At 49.0% G+C, this 19973-nt stretch overlaps 1 protein-coding gene across 2 annotated transcripts; it reads right to left on the reverse strand.

Moving 5' to 3' along the window:
• Positions 1-405: 405 nt before the first annotated feature.
• tmem131 (transmembrane protein 131) lies at positions 406-19189 on the reverse strand. 2 transcript variants are annotated; one of them, XM_037469860.2, is made up of 41 exons: positions 18897-19189; positions 16503-16564; positions 16317-16357; positions 14112-14180; positions 13101-13221; positions 11926-12042; positions 11725-11847; positions 11547-11627; positions 11268-11418; positions 11105-11161; positions 10954-11015; positions 10759-10867; positions 10176-10284; positions 9928-10039; positions 9672-9842; positions 9336-9446; positions 9032-9166; positions 7987-8091; positions 7822-7908; positions 7588-7740; positions 7410-7485; positions 6915-7029; positions 6685-6823; positions 6499-6608; positions 6322-6394; positions 6085-6236; positions 5417-5559; positions 4967-5153; positions 4683-4868; positions 4424-4579; positions 3765-4201; positions 3500-3684; positions 3259-3386; positions 3027-3145; positions 2700-2852; positions 2423-2573; positions 2047-2162; positions 1765-1837; positions 1581-1684; positions 1349-1497; positions 406-1261 (listed from the first exon to the last, which is right to left on the reverse strand). In XM_037469860.2, the coding sequence occupies exons 1-41, from the start codon at positions 19066-19068 to the stop codon at positions 989-991; spliced, it is 5373 nt and encodes a 1790-aa protein (XP_037325757.2). In that variant the 5' UTR covers positions 19069-19189; the 3' UTR covers positions 406-988. The 2 variants fall into 2 exon arrangements, with proteins under 2 accessions (XP_037325757.2, XP_037325756.2); XM_037469859.2 differs by having other exon boundaries at positions 9928-10081.
• Positions 19190-19973: the final 784 nt, after the last annotated feature.

Below are 19973 nucleotides of genomic sequence, written 5' to 3' on the forward strand. Positions count from 1 at the left end.
AAACGAACGGCCTCCAGCGCAGGTCGCACCTAATGCCCCGAGTTCAGCTTCGCGATGGACGCGAGTCGGCCTGCGTGGTTCCCCCGGCCTGGAGCACCTGGTGCTGCACGACGGGCCCTCAGCGAGGAGACACGTCCCACGCGCCTGGAACCCTGAACCACGTTGGTTTTATCATCAAAATAAAAGGTGTTTTTCAGAGTTCACTTTTTGTTTCTGCTTAGGATTCCTAAAATTGCATCTTTGTAAAAGTTAATAATGTTTTTACTCTTCTCAGCATGCTGCACTGTATTTTTATTTTTAAATGACATAGAATACGACTTATTTCCTTGAATCAAGGACGTAACCAGGCATTCTTTGTCCAATACACACACACATACAATATCCTGAGTGTTAAATCATGTGGTCAAGAATAAAAAAATGAAACAATATTCTGCTGAAAACCTTTATTTAAATTTGCGGACAAATAGCGGCGCTTTTGAGTACAAACTCACAGAACGCTTAGTTCTTTTTTTAAAACAGGAAATTATCGTTAATGACTCCGTTCACACTTTTCAGAGGCCAAATAAAAGTGCAAGGAGTCAAAATTATTTGACTTTTTCAAACCAACTTAAAAAACCCAATAAGAAACCGAAATGACAAACAAGACACATGGCTTAAAATCAGACGTCTGTTCCAACATTAACTGGACTCTGGGCCATGAACCAATCGGAGTGCATCAGCGGCCTCACCGTAAGAGCTAAATGTCCGCGCTGGCGTTAGCATACCATGCTAACAGCCTTTTCCTTTTTAAAACAAATCCAAATAAAAAGTTTGCACTTCTGCCCCCGTGAATAAAAAGCTGCAGAGAACTAAACGGGTCGGTAACCTGCAGCCCTCTGCTACCGGAACCCCTTTCCACACTTAACATGAAACATCGCTTTCTGTTGGAACCCTCCGGTTATAAAATATATACTTTTTGTATTTGGCGCACGGAGCGGCGCGCTGCGGTCTAACTGCCGTTGTCCGGGGAGCTGGGCCACGGCTCCGAGCTGCGCCGGCTCAGGGTCGGCCGCCACATGTTCCAGGGGTTGTAGGTCCGACTCAGCTCGGGCGCGGCCGCTGGCGGCGACGACGGGACGGGGACGCAGACCAGGTTGCTGAGCGTTGTCGAGGCGGTCGCCGGGGGAAACGGGTGCAGCGCCGAATCGGCGCTGGTCGACCAGATGGAGCTGCTGAAGGGCGTCGTGGCGGACCAGGGGTTACGGCCGGCGCCCAGCAGAGACTGAAGAGAGACGAGAGGAACGTTGCGTCAGACTGACCTTTTGGTCACCCCCCTCCCCCTCCTAAAATATCACCAGGAGGCCCTTACCGCGGTCGGGGTGGTCGGGGAGTTGGAGCTGCCGGGCCAGGAGTGCAGGGAGTCGCTGCTCGGCATGTCCCAGATGGAGGAGGCGGAGCTGAAGTCGGCCCAGTTCTGCTGAGGCTCCGAGGACTTTGGGACGTTCATCCCGCTGAAAACTAAACACACACAAACACAAGTTAGCAGGCAGGCAGCCACTCCCTTCTTCTTCTTCATTGGTGGACAGACGCACGGGGCTTACCTTTGGTCAGGTTGAAAGAACTGTTGGGTCCAAAAGCAGAGAAGGAGTTGACCGAATGGAAGTTGGGGCTACTGGCCGAGTCGGTGGGGCTCCACAGCCCAGAGCTGAGGAGCACAAACGCACACGTTAGAACACCACAACTTGGACACCAACATCTGGATTGCACGTCACTTCCTCCCGGTACCTGTCGGAGCCGTCGCTCTCCACCGACGTCATGTGGCTCAGAGCCTTGTCGGTTTTACCCGGACCGGATCCACCTGAGCGGGACAGAAAAAATGAGTGTCCCTCCAGAACCACAGTGTGCACACACACACACACACACACACACACACACACACACACACACACACACACACACACACACACACACACACACACACACACACACACACACACACACACACACACACACACACACACACACACACACACACACACACACACACACACACACACGTACACACACCTGGGCTTTTGTCATATCCAGCAGCTACAGCAGCGAAGGTGGGGTTCCCGTTTTTTCCCAGGAGGGGAGCCACTGGGGACAGTTTATTTCCTGGAGCTTTCTTTTGGTTCACGTCACTGAGAGGAAACATGGGACAGAAATTCTTTAGATTTGGTGTGAAAAATGTTACATCGGTTTCCAACGTTTCTCTTCCTCTTGAGACTTTACCCTCGAGTGAGAAACAACAAGTTGAAGGTCGATAGAATCACAATCTGAATTGTTAAGCTTGATAATTAAACTTGACCCAGTAAAGCAGCTGATCTGAACTCGTAAATATGTGTTTGTGACTTTCCATCTTTAGCCTCTGGACCCGCCCCCTCATTTTGACGGCGGGTACCTGCTGCTGTTGAGCACGCTGCTGTAGGAGCCCCGGGGCAGGAGGACGGGGGAGGTCGGGGGAGGGGTGCAGGCCCCCGCTGTGGCGGACCTCTTCAGGAAGGGGTCTGCGTTGATGGTCTGGAGCGAGATCTGCTGCAGACTGTCTGCTTCTGCAGGTGAGGAACAGGAGGAAGGAACAGATGAAGAGGTAAGCGGGGCCCTGAAGCGCGACCGACCAACAGACACCTCGGGGGGGGGGGGGGGGGGGGGGGGGGGGGGAGCGGAGCTTCACTCACGGACGCAGTTTTTGGAAAGCGGGACGTCCCACTCGGGAGCGGCGAAGTCCTTCTCGCCGTCGGAGCCGCTGCTGTGGCCGAGCTCGGGCATCGGGCCGCTGGACAACAGCTTGGCCAACAGGGAGGGGCGGCCTTCCTCCAGCTTCCCCTCAACTAGCGGGAAAAAAACCCATCAGCAACGACCTCATTGCTTTCAAAACGTGTCCTTAGTCAAACGTTTTAGCTCCATATCACTGCAGCGATGTCCCTAGTGGACTCAAGGAGAATTACAGGTTTCAGCTCCATGTGATATAAAATAAACTTTGATTCCAAACGGCGTGACCTCACATCTGGTTTTCGGCAGCGGGCGGCTCTTGGGGATGCTGCTCAGAGGGTGAAGAGCTTTGGATGTGAAGCTCTTGCGTTGTTTGTTCTCCAGCGGCGTTACATAAGGAAGCTCCAGAGAGCTGGGAACAAAGAAAATGGTGAAAATGGGAAGAGGCCACAAACAGAAGAGCACGTGATCACACACACACACACACACACACACACACACACACACACACACACACACACACACCTGGATTTCTCTGCTGGGTTCTCTTTCTTTGGGGGACCTGGTTTCTTGATTTTGGGCTTGATTAAGAAATTTGGAGTTTCTTCTTTTTCTTTTACCGTTACTGTCCTTCCTTTCTTTTTTACTGGTTCCTGGAAGAAGTGAACATCTATTACAGCAGCTTGATCAATATTTGGTCATTTGATCAATATTGATCAATATTTGGTCAACCCTCCGATTATGACTCATCTATCTTCACGCGTACCTCTCTGAGGTTCGTCTCCACGTCCGGATTGGACGTCTCTGTGGTGGTGGAGGAGCTGTCGTCGTTGTCGGCCATGTTGTCCTTCAGCTCGTCTCCCTGAGTCTTCACCGTCGGCTTCTTCTCCTTCTCCTCCTTCTTCTTCTGGGCTTTTGTTTTCCCCCGAAGCTTCCCTTTGGATTCCAACGCTGGAAGTGAAGTAAAGAAATGATGAAACCCAAGACCCGCACCTCAACCCCTCCTGTGGTGTCACGCGTTGACGCGGTACCTTTGTTTTGTATCGACTGGGCGCTCTGTTCCTGCAGAGGCTCGCCGCTCGGCGCCTCGGGCCGGTCCAGGTCGTTGTCCATGGCGCCGACCAGGCTGGCGTACTCGGCCTCCTCGGGGCTGAGGCCTCTGGGAGGCGGCGACGCGCCGGCTAAACTTTGACTCTGCGGCTCCGGCGGTTTGGTACTCCGGGCCCTTCGGTTGGTCAGCTGGCAGGCGGCGGCGGGCGAGCCCTCCTGGCCCGAGGCGGCGCCCCCTTTGGTCAGCGAGGAGGAAGCGGTTTGTACAGCGGGGCGGCTGAAGGGGATCCGGGACCTCTTCTCCTGGCTGTCCGGGTCGGGGAAGGCGCGGCCGTTCCCCTGGCGGCCCCCGATCCGAGCCGCTCCGTTGCTGAACCCGCCTCTGGAGTTCTGAGGGGCGTCGCCGTAGTCGTTTAACCTGAGAGAGGCGAAAGGGTCACTTTGCAAGCTGTGGTCACATGTTCTTTGTGTCGGGTCCCTTTGCTGCCGTATTATCAGACACGCTGTCAGCAGTTTATATTACGAATAATGACAATAAATGATCCTTTGAAGTTATAAACCAGGGGGAAACACTGTAGTCACAATAACACCAACTACCTACACATTGTACCCTGCAGTAACAGAAACGAGCTGCACTCACTTTGAGTCACTGTGACTCTGCACTATCTCCCTGAGGTTGAAGGGCCTCATGGCCTCGGGGGGCGAGTTGGATTCCACCGACACGCGTCTCTTGAAAGGCTCCCAGATGCTCTGAGCCTCCAGCCAGGCCGTGGCGATGACCAGCAGGAACATGGCGCTGAGGAGACCAATGCGGGGGCGTTAGTCGGGGTTTGAAAAGGCCGAACGGAACACGTGACGGAACAGAGAGGGGGGGGGGTAGGGAGGAGGGAGCGCTCCACCTCATGATGAGAGACACGATGGCGTAGAGCTCCAGCTCCCAGCTGGGCCGCGGCAGCGTCTCTGCACAGGAAGCCAGCATGTGGTACGGCAGCGAGGCGTTCAGCACGAACACGAACTCGGAGCCGCCGCACGTCACCAGCTTGAGCTCCCGGATGACTCGGGACGACGTGAAGTCGGGTGTGAACCTGCACGGAAGCAGCGACGCAAAGTGTAAACACACAAAACAACAACAACGTGGTGCGAGTGATGAGGCTTCGTGGAGCAGATGGCAGGCGCCACTCACAGAATGATGAGGTCTTTAGAGGCGTTCGGCTTCAGTGAAAACTCCTGGCAGTTGAGGACTTTGAACCCGAAGCCCTCGCAGACTTGTCCGTTGATCTCCGCCGATCGGATGGTGATGGGCAGCAGGCCCGTGTTCTCCACCCTGAACGTCCTCCTCAGGGTGAAGTTCGGCTCCTTCACTTTTATCTCTGCAGGAAAATTCAGACGATGACAAATAAATTACGATCATGATAAAACAAATATTTAATTATTTTAAGTCGGTTTTCATTACATAAACATGAGAAAATGAAATTATTTATACATCATATTTTTCCTAATCCCTGATACGTCAATAATTAGAAAACAAACATTGCTGCATTTTCTGTTTTTGTGAGTTTTTTTGTGTGGAATTGACGCCTCTAAAACACATTTGAATGATTTCTCTCCTGAGCGGCGCCGTGTGGTCACTCACTGTCGGTGCAGTCCTTCAGCAGCGCCTCCGTCATCTTGAACCTCAGCGAGCTGCCGTGTCCCGGCGGCTTGCCGGCGACCCGCAGGCTCTCCGTGGTTCCGCGGCCGTGAAGCACGATGGCGTCGATCACGGTCAGGTTGTTCCTGAGCGGGTTCACAGTCGAGCACACGGAGCTTTAAGCGAGAGATCTCTACACCGATGACTTATCTACAATGAGCCTTTTCATACATTTGCTAAACCTAAAAGATGGGAAAAAGCCAAGCTTTTCATTTTTTGACATTAGAGTCAATTCTTTTTATTGAAAAAGAATTAAAGACAATTAAATGTTGGATGAACAACTCCAAAGAGGAATGAAGCTTTGAAGTTATTCAGAGAACAAACTCATTTCAAAGAGAAGTTTAGTCACATGACGAACATGTTGAAGACATCAGAAGATCAACAATTAAAGAGTAGAAATCAATATGAAACTTCACCATCTCATTACACACAATTATCTTGTTTTACAGGCTTCTGAAATTTTAATTTGCAAGTAAGAGATTCTCTAATTTTGCCATCTGTCGTACTCGGTTGATGACGAGTTATAAATAAAATGTATTATTAATTATCTTATCAAGCATTGAAATAAATGTCTCTCTCTCTACTAGACGAGTTATGGAGGTAAGACCTACCTGACGATGAGGAGCGAGGAGACGCTGTGGTTGCTGGTGGGCGTGAACCTCACTCTGAAGGCCTTCACCTCTCCGGGCAGCAGAACCAGGTTGTAAACAAACGGTCGGGTCGACCCGTCTACGAAGCCCGCGCTGCTCTTCGTTCCCGCCGTCTGCCGAGAAAAAAAAAAAAACACACACGTTTAGACGTGAGCGGAGTCCACGCGTCGGTTGCTATGGAGACCAGCCGTCACTCACCTGGTTCCTGTGGACCTGGAACTCCAAGGTGCTCGCGTCGATGTTTATGTTCGACAGATTTCCCAACGGCAGCCTGGAAATCAAGGAATCAGAGAAGAGGACGAGGTGTAAATGTGTGAGATGGTCTCCTTCCTCTTCACTAATGGACAAGAATCAACCTCGAGGAGATTCTCCCACCTGTCAGCCAGCTTCCCAGAGAACACGGAGGGGTTGGGCAGCAGCGCCAGGGGGAGGACTTGAACGTAGACCAGCACGTCGGCGGGGTTCTGCAGGATCACCTGCTCCTCCTGAGGACACAAGACATCCTCAGAGCCCGATCCATGAGGCCCTTCCTGCCGGCGGCGGCGGCGGCGTTCTACTCACGGAGGAGCCGTTGGTGTTGGTCAGAGGAAACAGGATCCTCTGGGAGGAGTTGACCAGCGAGGGCCAGGTCAGGTGGGCAGTTATTTTAGCCTGAATATTCTTCTGGAGGTCCGTGTTGACCTCGAAGACGGCTTCAATGCTTCAGTGAGAAATGAACAAACACGCAGTGACAGTTAAATGGGTACCAGGTGGTCAAAGATGGCGGAGCCGCATCTCCCGCTGTGCATTACCTGTGGCCCGAGCGCTCCTTGAGCTCCTTCCACCGCCTGAGGAGCTTCTCGTGGAGATCCACGTCGGCGTCCCAGATGTCCTCCTGCAGCGCCAGCCCATGAGGCTTTGACTCAGCTGGGAGGGAAACACAGGTTTGGGGGGATTTTTTTTATGTTGACTCTTGCTTTCGGAGATTCATAAGATGGTGCATTGGGGCCATTGTAGGTCTCTTTTTTTTTTTAAAGAATTCTGGGATGATTAAAGACGACCTCCAAGAGACTGGAAAGGTTGTGGAAGTAAATTTCCCAACAAATACAAATCAATATGACGACATATTTTGCACGTTATATGATGAAGTTCATAATCTTTTGTCGTGTAAATTTAAAAAGTGAAACAGTTTCCCTTAATAAATCATAACCCCCATCCCGTGAGTCTTAATGCTCAAGTCTTACACCTTCAATGGCCCCCAATACGCGGCCGTAGATTTGAATGTGACACGCACTCAAACAACTTACATTTAAGCACAAAAGGCAGCCCCACATAACAGTGATCACCACACTGCAAGCTGGCGTCAAAATAAATATTTGCCACCTGAAAAAGAAAAGATGGAGGAAAGAAAAAAAAAAAAAAACAACAATAAGTCTTCCGTTGGTGAAAAGGCCACTAAAAGGCTCGGCGGGGGCGAGGCGCCACCTTGGATTTGCGCCGCGGCTCCAGCTCGTCTTTGTTGTTGCGCAGCCGCTTGTAGTAGAATCGGATGTCTTCGGTCAGCGAGCGGATCTGCTGCAGGCGAACCCTCTGCGTGAAGGAGCTCTGGATGCTGAAGCTCTGGTGGACCACTTTGCCCTGAGGAGAGAAGGAAAGCCGCCCCCTTAATGACGCCCCGTTCTCCACGGGGGGAACGAGCGGACAAACGCGGTGACTTACGGGAAACGAAGCCGGCAGGACGATGTGCTTGGGAGAGCTGTGCAACGTTCCCACGGCGATGAGCGCTCTCACCGGGACGGTTAATATCTGAGGGGAGGAGAGAAGTCAGGAAAGGACCGCTCGGCCTCTCAAAAAGGCACAAACAGCCGACGGGACGCCACCGACCTCGTAATCCGTGGTGATGTGCACGGCTCCGTCGTACGCGCCCTCCAGCGATTTGGCCACCAGGGTCACTCTGAAGGCCGCGTAGTAGCCCGATGCTAATATGACCTTTGTGGGGACGGAAGCGGAGGGTTAGTGATGCGTTTTAATGGGGGCTCCGGCTGCTGATTCTCAACAAGGGGAAGCTGGAAGAAATGAGTCAACTTGTTTCCTATTTTTTTTTTTTTAAGTTGTCTGATGACTTTTAAAATCAAGAAGCAATCAGAGCCGTGTAGTGGTTCAGGTCGACCTAAAATAAAGGTGGAGAATCGGTGTGTAGTATTATGATTCAGACATCTGGATCTCACTTACTTTAAGTCAAAGCTGAATACTGAAAGTGAAATAACCAGGTATCAATAGTGACCACAAGGGGGCGACTCTGCTCCAATAGAAGTCTGAGAAAATGACTTCTCCAGCTGTACTTTGCTTCACTTATTATAGATCATTAAAACTAATGGCTTACTATGTCTGCGTCTCACAGTCTGTGGCAATAAAATCCAACTCTACAATTCAAATATAATAATGCCGATCTCACTGATTTCACTTTAGGCGTCGTGGGAATTGTTTTGTTAAAATAATCTTGTTGCTTCCTAAACGTAAAGAAGTAAAAACCTGTTTTCATATTTTAAAAAAGCCTGTAGAAGTACGAGCTTCTCAGTTGGTGTCTTTGAGAATGACACCGTGTCAGTAAGAGGAAAGAGGCAAAGTATGAGAAACAGGAAGCGAGTGTGATTAAGATCAGGTTGCACAAATATTACGAGTATTATACTGTTAGATTCCAGTGGTGGCTTAGTTTCTGACTATGTGATCATGTGACCATGTGATTGTTGTCGTTTAGCCTTTAAAAAAGAAACATTGCGTTGAGTTATAATCATGAAAGCTGATACAAAATAATTTTTAAAAGTATTTGGATGACTTCCTTCTTCCAAATTGAAGACTTCTTTTTAGGGAAGTGATGAGACATTCAAAGGGACACGTCGTCATGGCGACCAGCAGGCGGGGGTCTTACCGTCTTCTGATGGGAGGCCGAGGTGTTCTGCAGCTCTCGCAGGCGACTCAGAGCCACGGTGGAGTTTCCCTTCTCCGTCCTCAGCAGCTCCACCGACAGACTGTCCCCCGTCACCAGCCAGGACTTGATCTCCAGCTGGAGGACACCGCAGCGTGAGACGGAGGGGAGTGGACAGGACAGAAAAAAGACTAACACATTTTTAAAAAAAAACAGTTTACACACAAAGGCTGCTAGTTGTACTACCAACTACCTGCAGGCCTCTTGTTGTACTACCAACTACCTGCAGGCTGCTGTATGACCTCACCTCGATGGGATTACTGTTGACTACCACAAAGGTGATGCTGCTGGTTTCAGTCGCACTGCGAATGCCAAAGTCCAGGAGGTTCTCCTTCAGACTGGGAGGCAGGACCAGAGGCTGAACACCACAGGAGAAAACACATTTATACTCAGTGGTGTTAGTACTCCAACTATAAACACAGCATTCCTACTGTTTAGCATTAATATTCTTACTTTAACAGAGTCATTTTATTCTGTGGTATTTCTAGAGTAGTATTACTGCTTCTTTCTGTAACAGAGTACATTTACAGTGTGGTGCAGTGAATGAGGTGAATTCCACCCCCCAACGAGGAGTACTGCTGACCTCCAGGAAGCCGGTGTAGGCTCGGACCGGCAGGTGGAACTTGGAGGCGTTGGTGATGAGCAGGATGTTGCTGTCTATGTGGATGGAGGGCCGGACCGGCCTGAAGAGGAGGGAGAAGATGTAGCGCGACTCGTGCGGCGGAATGAGGAGGGGGGCGCTGAGGTTCTGCACCTACGGGCAGAAAGAGAAGACGTGGCGTCACACCTGTGACCTCGGGTCATGACCCGGGGGTTTGGCTGCAGGAGGCCCGGCTCACATTAAACATGGTTTTGGCCTCTTCGGGCAGAGACACGTTGTGTATCCGGATGGCGAAGCTGAAGGCGTTGGTGAGGAAGATGGGTCTGTCCACGGGGTCCACGGGGCTGTCCCTGATGTGGAACAGAGTGGTCGTTTGGTCGAAGCCCAGGTAGCTGCCGGGGGGGGGGGGGACAGGTAGGCGTTTAGGGGAGGGGGGGGGCGTTTGGAGGAAGGAGGCACACAGGAAGCCACAAGAACACGACCCACCCGTCTAAGACGTCTGCCTGGTAAGGGATCTCCAGCTTGGAGTAACTCTTTTCCTTCGCTTTCACCGTTATCTTGCCAGAGAACTGGTGTGGTCTTCTCGCCTTTGAGGCTGCAAACAAGAAAAAACCCACCCCCACAAAAAAAAACAGATGAGCGTGAAGATAGGTGAAAGGCAGAAAGGACACGTGGACTCACAAGAGGAAGTTGTGCAACGGTGTGAAGAAAAAGACTGCAAGAGTGAGAACATGATGTAGAGCACAGTCAGTGTGTGTTATAAAAAGTCAGGATTCTCCTACTAGAACAATGAAACTGAAGCTAAAGTTAAAATGGAATCATTGGTAAAAAAGGAAGTTGAACTGAAGGTGAAGCCAATGAGGCTGGTTTGAAGGGAATAAACACAGAAGTGCACTGAAGACCTGTTTCTTGTGAATCCAACCTTCAATCGCACAAAGTGGAAAAAATAATAGAAACACTTGTTCAATTCAACAGCCCCTCCCCAAAAATATATATATTTAAAAGAATTAATTTGGATAAAAGGTAACGTCAACGTGTAAAGTTATGACAAAAAAAAAAAACGACTCACCATCAAAACTAATACTTGCTACTTTGGTGTATCGGCTTTCTCCAGCTTTCAGCGTGACGGCTTTGAAATCTAAAGTGACGGCTTCATTTGACGGAGTCGTCCGTACACTCTGAGAAACGGAGAAGCACGAGATGAAATACCACAGAGACACCCGCTTGTGGATGATAATAAAGAAATGCTGCACAGGAGACCTACTGTTATAGGAACGTCTTTTGTTCCTGAGTTTGAAAGGTGCAGATTCAGCAGTTTGGGACGATCTGTGAAACAAAGAAGAAGCAGAAGAAGAAGAAGAAGAGTGAGCCGAGAGGCCGAGAGAGAGGAACCAACCTCCGGGTGAGAGTCCCACCTTGAGAGCGCAGGGTACCGAAGTCCAGCATCTCTGTGGACGAGTAGATCCCAGGAGCTGCAGCGCAGGAGGAGCAGAAGGTTCAGCCAACAGGTGGGGGGGTTGGGGGGGGGGGGGGGGGGGGGGGTGTCTGAGCGGTACGCAACGCGGGCAGAGATCTCACCCGACGTGACCTCCACCTCCACCGGGAGGATGATGAACTGGTCCTCGTTGGGAGCGTTGGTTTTGATCCGGATGAAGGCCGTGTGGTTGTCGACGTCTCTGGACGAGAAGCTGGCCCTCATCACGCCCTTCGTCTCGAACGGAGGAATCTCCTGGAGGGGGCGAGGTCGACCACGTGCACGCTCGTGTTAACAGCATGTTCTTAGAAGTCGGAAGCTGGCAGAAGGTCTCGTGCGCGTTTATCTTTCGCCTTTAAATGAAAATGAGACGTGAAACCAACCCAGAGCTTCCCGGTGCCTCCTTGTTGGCCTGTTGGAAGCTCGAGATGAAGATCTCCACCACTGGAGTACATCTCAACGACCTGCAGTGAGACAAAGGACAAGAACACGCCACATCCATCAGCTGCTCCACGTTAACACAAAGACACAGACATGGATGGAGTGATAATGCTGACTTACCTGCAGCGGCTCACTGAAGGGGTTGTGGATGTTTATCAGGGGGGAGAAGCTGCTGTTCACTGGGACTCGGGCCCCGATGAAGGGCCTCAGTCTGTAGGGGTTCGGGACGCCGACCCCAAAAACCTACAGAGGTGCAAGGGACGGAATGAGCGGCGCCTCCGACTATCAAACGATGCAGACAGGAAGTACTCGGGTCCGTACCTGGTATGTAAACACTCCGTGTTGCGACGTGTTAATAAATAAAGTGTTTTCTACATTCCCCACGACGCGGGCGAGAAACACGACATCGAAAGACGTGTTTCCTCCTGGTGGAATTATCTGTCGAGAGAGAACACAATATATATATATATATATATAAATACATGTCAAATGTTTTAAATCGTTTTAGACTAAAGTGCCCTTTTCATGACTAACAGTCATGTGACACATTTAGGGAACTAAGACGTGTCGACGCATAAAGACAGAAACGCTGAGCAGCAGAACGTTTCAGAGAGAATTCAGGAAAAAACGTTCATCAGAAACGGGACGGGAAACATTGTGCGACCTGTACTCGAGTCATTGATTCATGGAGTTTGTTTTATTTGGACGGGAAACAAGCAGGAAGCTCCACATACTGTGAGCCGTGTTAGAAAGCACTCGATCGAGTTCCTCTGCAGAAAACAACGATGAGACGAAACAAGGATGGAAGAGAGAACATTTACCCCCGGAATACCTATTAGATGTTTAGTTGTAGATCGAGATGATGAATAAACTTCTTTACTACAAACAAGCTCTTTGGTTTACATCACATGTCATTTAGCTGAAGCTTTTATCCAAACAGACTTACAATAAGTGCATTTCAACCATAGAAATACAAACTTAAAGAAACAAGTGCAATTTCAGATCATTAACTGAAACTAAAATGACTTTAACTCGATAAGATATTTTTCTTTGACTCGTGTTGTCTATTTAAGCTCCCAGATTCTAAATCTGAATCCTTTAGTTTGCACACGAGGCAGAGTAAACTTCATTTGTACACGGCCTCACGGCTGGTCACCATACAGTCACATGGTCACTTGTCGGATCATGTGACCGCAGCCAGCAGAGACCTTCGGGAAGGTTTGCTCTGACTTTTGAGTCCGGAGGAAAACGGAACAGACGCAAAAATAACAAATAGCTGAATAGGAGGAAATAAATAACATGTTTATTAAGAGTAAACAGCTGATTATGGGCGCTACGATGCTGCGAGAGGCTGGATTAATGGCGGCAGTAAAGCGAAACGGGACGGATTCATCGTCACATTTATTCGTCATCTAGTCACTTTGGAGACGCCACACGGCCATGTGCCGTCAGACGCAACATCATCACAAACGACACCGACAGGGAGGAGTACTCACCCTATTCTGGAAAAAGGATGCGTGAAAATGTGCTGTTGTTGCTGATATTGATATCAAACTAATTTCTTCTGAGCTAGGATTATGTAAATAAACTTTCTCCATTTTGGGCATCCCAACGGGCCTGTGGAGGAGGAGAAGCTTCTGTGAGAGCAAGAAAACAACACTAAACATTTAACGTTTATTTTCATGTTGATCCATTAGTTTGGACACCCAGAGGAACCTTCTACATTTCTTGTGTAAAAAGAAAATGCTTGGCCTGTTGTGTCATTTACTTTATTTGATTTACTTACAATATTAGGTGTATTTTTGTCATTTAAAGATTTCTTTATCAGTTTGTCTTTACAATTACAGGAAACAATGACATCAGAGAAAATAGAAAAGTCAATGACATGAGAAAAAGATAAAGATGTAAACGGCTGGATGAACGGCACATAAAAGGAAATGATGAAGTCAAACATTTGTCACAGGTCACAGGTTTACACCCCTCAACAAGGTGATTACTCATAATCTATGACGGCCTCCAGGCAGCGAGTGGCTCATTTCAATGCGGTATGAAAATCTGCTCTTTTTTTATGGCGCTCATAAATGCAAAGCAACGCGGTGACAAAGTACCTTTGGTTTAAGAATGAAAGCCACTGTCGAATAAATCACATGATCATTTCTGAGCTCTAGGAACTTAACTCTGAACTGAACGCAGAGCGTGAGGTGAGGCCTCACATTTAAGAACACCTGCAGCTACCGCGGAGGCTCTGACACACAAACCAACGCCGCAATACACACCAAATAACAATCAGGCCACCCGGCTCCGCCCCGCACGCCCGAGTGGAGCTCGTGTACCGCGCCCACACTCGGAGGAATGTGGTCTAATAAACCCGCCGTGGGCGAAGTCGCCGCTGAGCTTTAAAGATTCCTCGAGGATGCGTCAAGCCGACGGACCGAGGGCGCTGAGCTCAGAATATCTCGGACCAAAAAAATGAAAAAAAGAAGAGAAAGAAGACGTGATGCACTCACTGTTCGTGGAAGTCCAACATCGGCGGTTCAAATCGTATCGGGCGGCAGTTCCCTCGGTGGGGCGACGCGCTGCGAGAGACAGGAACGAGTGTCAGCAGCAGCAGCAGCAGCAGCAGCAAAGGCACAAACGCCTCCATGTTGGTGAGCGTTTCTAGCGGCTCCCTGGCGCCGGGGCGTTAGGACGGCCGCGAGGCCCCGCCCCTCAACGCCGCGCCGTCCCCAAGTGAAGCGTCTCCGTGAAAATCCATTTGCTAAACGTGTGTCTGGGTGATGAAGCCGAGGCGAGCTGGTCCCTCCTCGGGTGGCGTTCCACTCGCGGCGCGCCGGGAACGCGGGGTTGGACCCGGCCGGCGGACGAGCCCAGTCATAACTCACCCGACCTGTTTGACTGCAGGTCTATTCGCACAATAGGAGCAGCCCTCCTCTTTGTGTTCAAGCGCCGTAACGAGAGCCGCCATGTAAATCTTCATCGGCCGTGAGGGCGGAACCCAAAACGCGCTTATTGTTTCATTATGGAAAGAAATATACACATACAGTGCACACAGTGGGATACTGGTACAGGTACTTCTACCTCACTACATGCATATTACTGTGCATTAAACCAACGGGATACGAAGGAGCCAACGAGCGACCTACACAATCAACAGCGGTCCAGGTGCGGGGCCCGACCCCCTCGCGCCGCCCCTCCCGGATGGTCGCTCATCCACAGCCTCACGTCTCCCATCAGTGTAACAACCACCCACTAAATTCTTGAGGCCTTAAGGATTCAGGTGGATCCTGGCTGTGAACTGTGCTCATGTGTTGAATGTCGTGGGGGGGGGGTAACTGGAGGAGCGGGCCGATCTGCACACATCACGTGTCACGAGAAGATTTTCAGATTTTTTTAAAACATGGCGACTCAAGGCTTCCGAGTCCCTTCAGAGGCGACTAGCGACTTCACACCGACGTGTGAAGAAGAGAAGAGATGCAACACAGTGAGGTTTCCAAAGACTACACACACACACACACACACACACACACACACACACACACACACACACACACACACACACACACACACACACACACACACGTAATAAGCAGAAAGAGGAAGTTGAGTGACAGAAAACCCTCCCCCACTAAAAGGGAGTGGTCACGCTGTGTCTGTGGGAGATAACCCTTTATGGATTAGAACATACTGTCCCAGCAGCTCACTGTATAAACATCTATTATTTAATCACCATGATTTTTCTCTGAGGCCTCCTTGGTGAGCGTAGAACCAAAAAACGCCGCCTTGAAGTAGATGAGGGTTTAAGGAGAGCTCAACAATATCAAAGGCATCTGTTTATAAACTCGGGAAATAATTACCTCATTCATAAAGAACAGAGTTCACAAAGCGAGGTAATACGACAACAGGGAGCTTAACAGAGACCCAAACAAAAGCCATAAGACACAATAGGGTCAAAATAAAACACTAATACAACAATACATGGTAGAAAATATACAATTATTGCGCCTTAAACGCTTATCAAGTGCTGCAATGAGAGCAGACTGAAAGCACTTACTGAAACAAACCATCATCTTTGATTAGACGCCGTCAACCAAACTAGTGAGTTGCGTCATTAGTCATTAGTTAGTTATTTGATTTATTTGAGGCTTCAAGTTGAGAGTCACTTTTATTTGGGGTTATACTTTCCCCACAGGGGCCGATGCGTTTACATTCCTCTGCAGGTTCGTCAGCCTCGACAAAAACAACAAGAGAACCGGAATCACTGCACTGGCTTCACGCGTGTCGACGCGGTCGATAATAAATCCCTGAGTCATTACAAAGAGTCCGGACCCCTCGGGTCACTGCACAGAGCGTTTCAGTTTCCCTGAGGCTTCTCGACCAGACGTGTACGTCGCCTCTTTGTCGCTCCTCCAGCTCATAAACCAACGTCGCCACGTTCCACATTTCTCCAGAAGCCCAGAACGGACCAATCAATCTGACCCTAAAGGAGACCAAGAAGACGATGACGAGGTGGCCGCCTTCGCTTCTCACTCACTCTGAAACACGCGTTATAGCACTAGACGCAGTCGCTTTAACAGACAAAAGGCGTCCCGGACAGGTGAAGAGTGAGGAGCGGCCGCGCCTGCTGCCCTGACCTCCCCCCACACCAGCACATGAACACACGGCACGTCTGTCTGGAGTTAAGGCCGCTAAAGGGGGCGGGACATCAAACTTACCTTTGTTGATGATATAAACTAAAATCAATGTCAGACTCTGCCTGCAGAAAAAAAAGAAAAAAAAAAGATGATGAGATCAATTATTCAATAGATGAAGTGGTGTCTCATTAGCTAATAGCAGGTTACATTTCAAATATAATCTGTAGTGAGTAAACATAGAAAGTAAGCAAACATAACGGCACTTACCTGTAAAAGACTCCCATCACCAAAATGTAAAACTTCTAGAATTGTGTCTGACTGGATGAATGCTGTAAAAAAAAAAAAAAAAAACAGATGAAGATTGAATCATCATCATCATCATCATCATCCCAGTGTTTGAAAAGGAGAACAGGCCTAGACAGTATTGTATACCACATCATTAAAGACAGTTATGAGTCTTTTTCAAATGTGCTTTTATGAAGAGAAAAAAAACTAAATGACTTTAAGAACGTAAAACTGAGCATTTCAACTTATTTTTGTGACGGCGCTAACATTAAAACAGTCCTTTGAAGGATCGTCAATGATCAACAATGATGTTTCAGCAGGAAAAAGAAAAGTCCTCAGGGACCTAAAAGTTATATTTGCTCACATCTGTGATGCGATCTGCTCCTCTTGGAGGAATCTACCAGCTTGGGGCCCTAAAACTCGGCTCTGCACCTGTTAAGCTTCTCCTCTGCTGAAGAACCACACAGCAACACGCGGCTCAGCACGGATTACGCTGGACAACTTAACTGTTGCGTTTCATCCAGTCCTGCCGGCTGAAACACGCGTTTCACATCCAACATTTGTCAGCAGATCCATGTTATCGGATCGCTAGGTTCTTTTTTTGGACTCCCCAGCGGAGTTTTCCTCCAAGTGGCGTCACACAGAGCGATAACATTAGAGAAAGTGGGCATCTGAATCTCAAGTTCACCTTTCTTTGGAAAGTAAAGAGCTTTTCAGAGCTCAGCCCGGCACGACTTTGGAAGGACTGTAGCGTATAAAGATAACATTTGCTCTTCCTGCGTGTTATCTTACACCATGTGGCCTGTGAGGGCTGGGACGTAAACACTAACCCGTGAACATATTACATCAGATCTGGTGGCGTGGGATGAAATGTGAGGGAAACCCCTTATCAATTCAAACAAATACTCTTTGCCATGTCGAGGTTGGTAGAACAACGAGGCCAAAACAAACGGACACAAGAACAGTTCGCAACAGGACGTCACTCTGACGAAGTCCCCAACGGGTCCCTGTCAATGACCCCCCACAACTCAACCTCCACTGCTGCTGTCATTTAGAGTTCTGAAGTCCCCCCCGTTTCTGTTAATCATCATCGGTGCCTCTCAGAATCCTACATGCTGAATGAATAGACATCGCTGCACATAATCATCTATTCCATTTATCTCCAGTCTGTTTTTAATTCTTTAGTTTACAGCTCACAGAATCTAGAAGTTTCATTTTATTGGTTCTTTATTTCAACGCGTGCTCCTTCTTCGTACCCCACAGCCTAGAGTACATAACAAACCCCTCTTCTATGTCTTTGTCCCCCAGCTATTGTGTCCTTGCGGTTGTAGCTGCTGCTTTGAGAGAGATTACAAGTTCCAAGTAATGGTGTACCTGAGCAATAAAGTGGAAGCTGAGCGATGACTTCCTTTATCGCTCGAGTACAGTTTCCTGCCAACATAACGGAAAAGGGCCCGCATTGCTATGCACGGGTGCACAGGGGCCGATGTAAACAACCCACAGTAGGAAAGGGTCCACAGCGGCTCATCTTGGGACTCGGATCGCAGCTGTTCCCTCCCGACTTGGGGTGGGGGGGACTTGTCCCTGTGACCTGACATGATCAGCAGCTCTGCCAGCTGGACACTTCAATCCGCTGGATAAATAGCATAACACGGAGGTCATCTGGCTGGTGGAACCGATCCGGTGGCAAAGTGCAACCGATCCCCGGGTTATTTGAGGGGAAAGAAAAGAGAAATCACACCACTCAGCCACGTTGACAAATGTCACCTGACCGATTCGAACGTTTCCTCCATCGAGTCTCTCGAAGGAGGATGTTAGTGAGTAACGTTATGCAGACGGAACCAGTTGTGGAATCCGATTCATTACAATAAATAAATAGCACACGGCAGCTAACCGGAGGCATTCATTGGTGCCGACTACGACGCTAACGAGCTGCTGCTTCCTTATCACCGTCTCTGTTATGGAAGCGTTTAGCCGTTTAGCCTTATATGGACGGGAATGACAACATGACAACAAGCTACAAACGAAGCTAACGTTCGCTCACTGACGTTAGGCCACACGGAACACGGGCCACCGGGAGGCGGTTAGCCCTTGCATCATCAGCTCAGCCTCGAATCAAACCCAACTGTCAACCAGCTGCAATTAATTAATGCCATTTCAGTGACGGCACGGTACGTTTAGCTGTTGTGTTGGAGCGGGGGTTTTAACGTTAGCTTAGCAAACGGTACCGGGGCTAACTTAAAAGTGAGCCGTGTCAAAGTTAACCTCAACCCCCCCCCCCCCCCCCCCGCAACGCTCAACTCGCGTAGAAATATGCCTACGGAAGTTAGCGCTGGGTGCTAACGCGGCGACGGTTGGTCGGCGAAGTTCACAAACCTTGTTTATTGGCCCGCGCCGTGTGAATAAAAGCAATAAATAACACCCTCAACAATCCGATACATGGTGTTCTTGTTCTCGTGGGCGAGGGGCGAGGACCCGGCGCTCCTTCTTGACTCGCCATGCCGCGGCTGTTTGTGTCGCGGAGCCAACCGAGCTGGTGAGCGGACATGCCCGACCGTGTAAACCTCTGCTGACTCTGTCAATCATAGCCGAGGCAGCGGCACCAGCTAACTAAACGCCGAGCAGGACGTCGGCCTGCCTGTCCGCTTCTTCTTTTGGTTCCGCGGCGGGTCGAGGCCGGTGGTTTACCGCCATCTACCGTGAGGGAAGGTGCAGTGTCAGACGATTGCGTCGTCCCCTATTTTTTTTGTTGTTGACGTCATTAGATCAAATGCATCACCAAATCCAATGATAATATTATCCCACTAAAATTCCTGTAGTTAATTTTTTTTTTTTAAACATTTTAAACGCCTCCTTTGTACTTCCGTTCCGCTGACCGGAAGTAAGCTCGGACCGAAGCTGTTGTCCTGGCAACAGAAGGGCAATGAAAAGGTCACTCAAGAGATCTGCTCAGTTCCGAGGATAGTGAACTTGAAGTTGCTATGTTTGTCTTATTGTTTGTAAATTAATCATTTGAATAAACATTTAGTGGTTAGAGGCCTAAAGGACATAACAGATATCCCGATGATGTAGAACAGACCTTTCACCTAAACTGGTAACCTTGATGTTACTAATTATTATTTACTAATTATCTATTACGTCCATATCTATCTTGAAGAGGTGACACAATAGTAATTGAGCAGCTTAGCCCAATCAAGTATTGCAATATTTATGTTTGCATTTTCTTCGCAAAAATATGTTCTTTCTCCTCGTCACCGTTTGTTTATAGGTTAACATATAAAAACGACAATGAACAAACGTTAAATGCACAGACTTTAAACCATGACAAAGTAAAGAACATCTCATCATTAACTACTGTGTGCGTTTCCTAAAGTTTCCTGCAGAGGGTAGAAGTGTAATAAATTATACTCATCTCTCAGAAAAACATTTTTAATTGCACACTAAAAGAAAATA

The sequence above is a fragment of the Pungitius pungitius genome, chromosome 7 (assembly GCF_949316345.1).
Source record: "Pungitius pungitius chromosome 7, fPunPun2.1, whole genome shotgun sequence".
Lineage (NCBI taxonomy): Eukaryota > Metazoa > Chordata > Actinopteri > Perciformes > Gasterosteidae > Pungitius > Pungitius pungitius.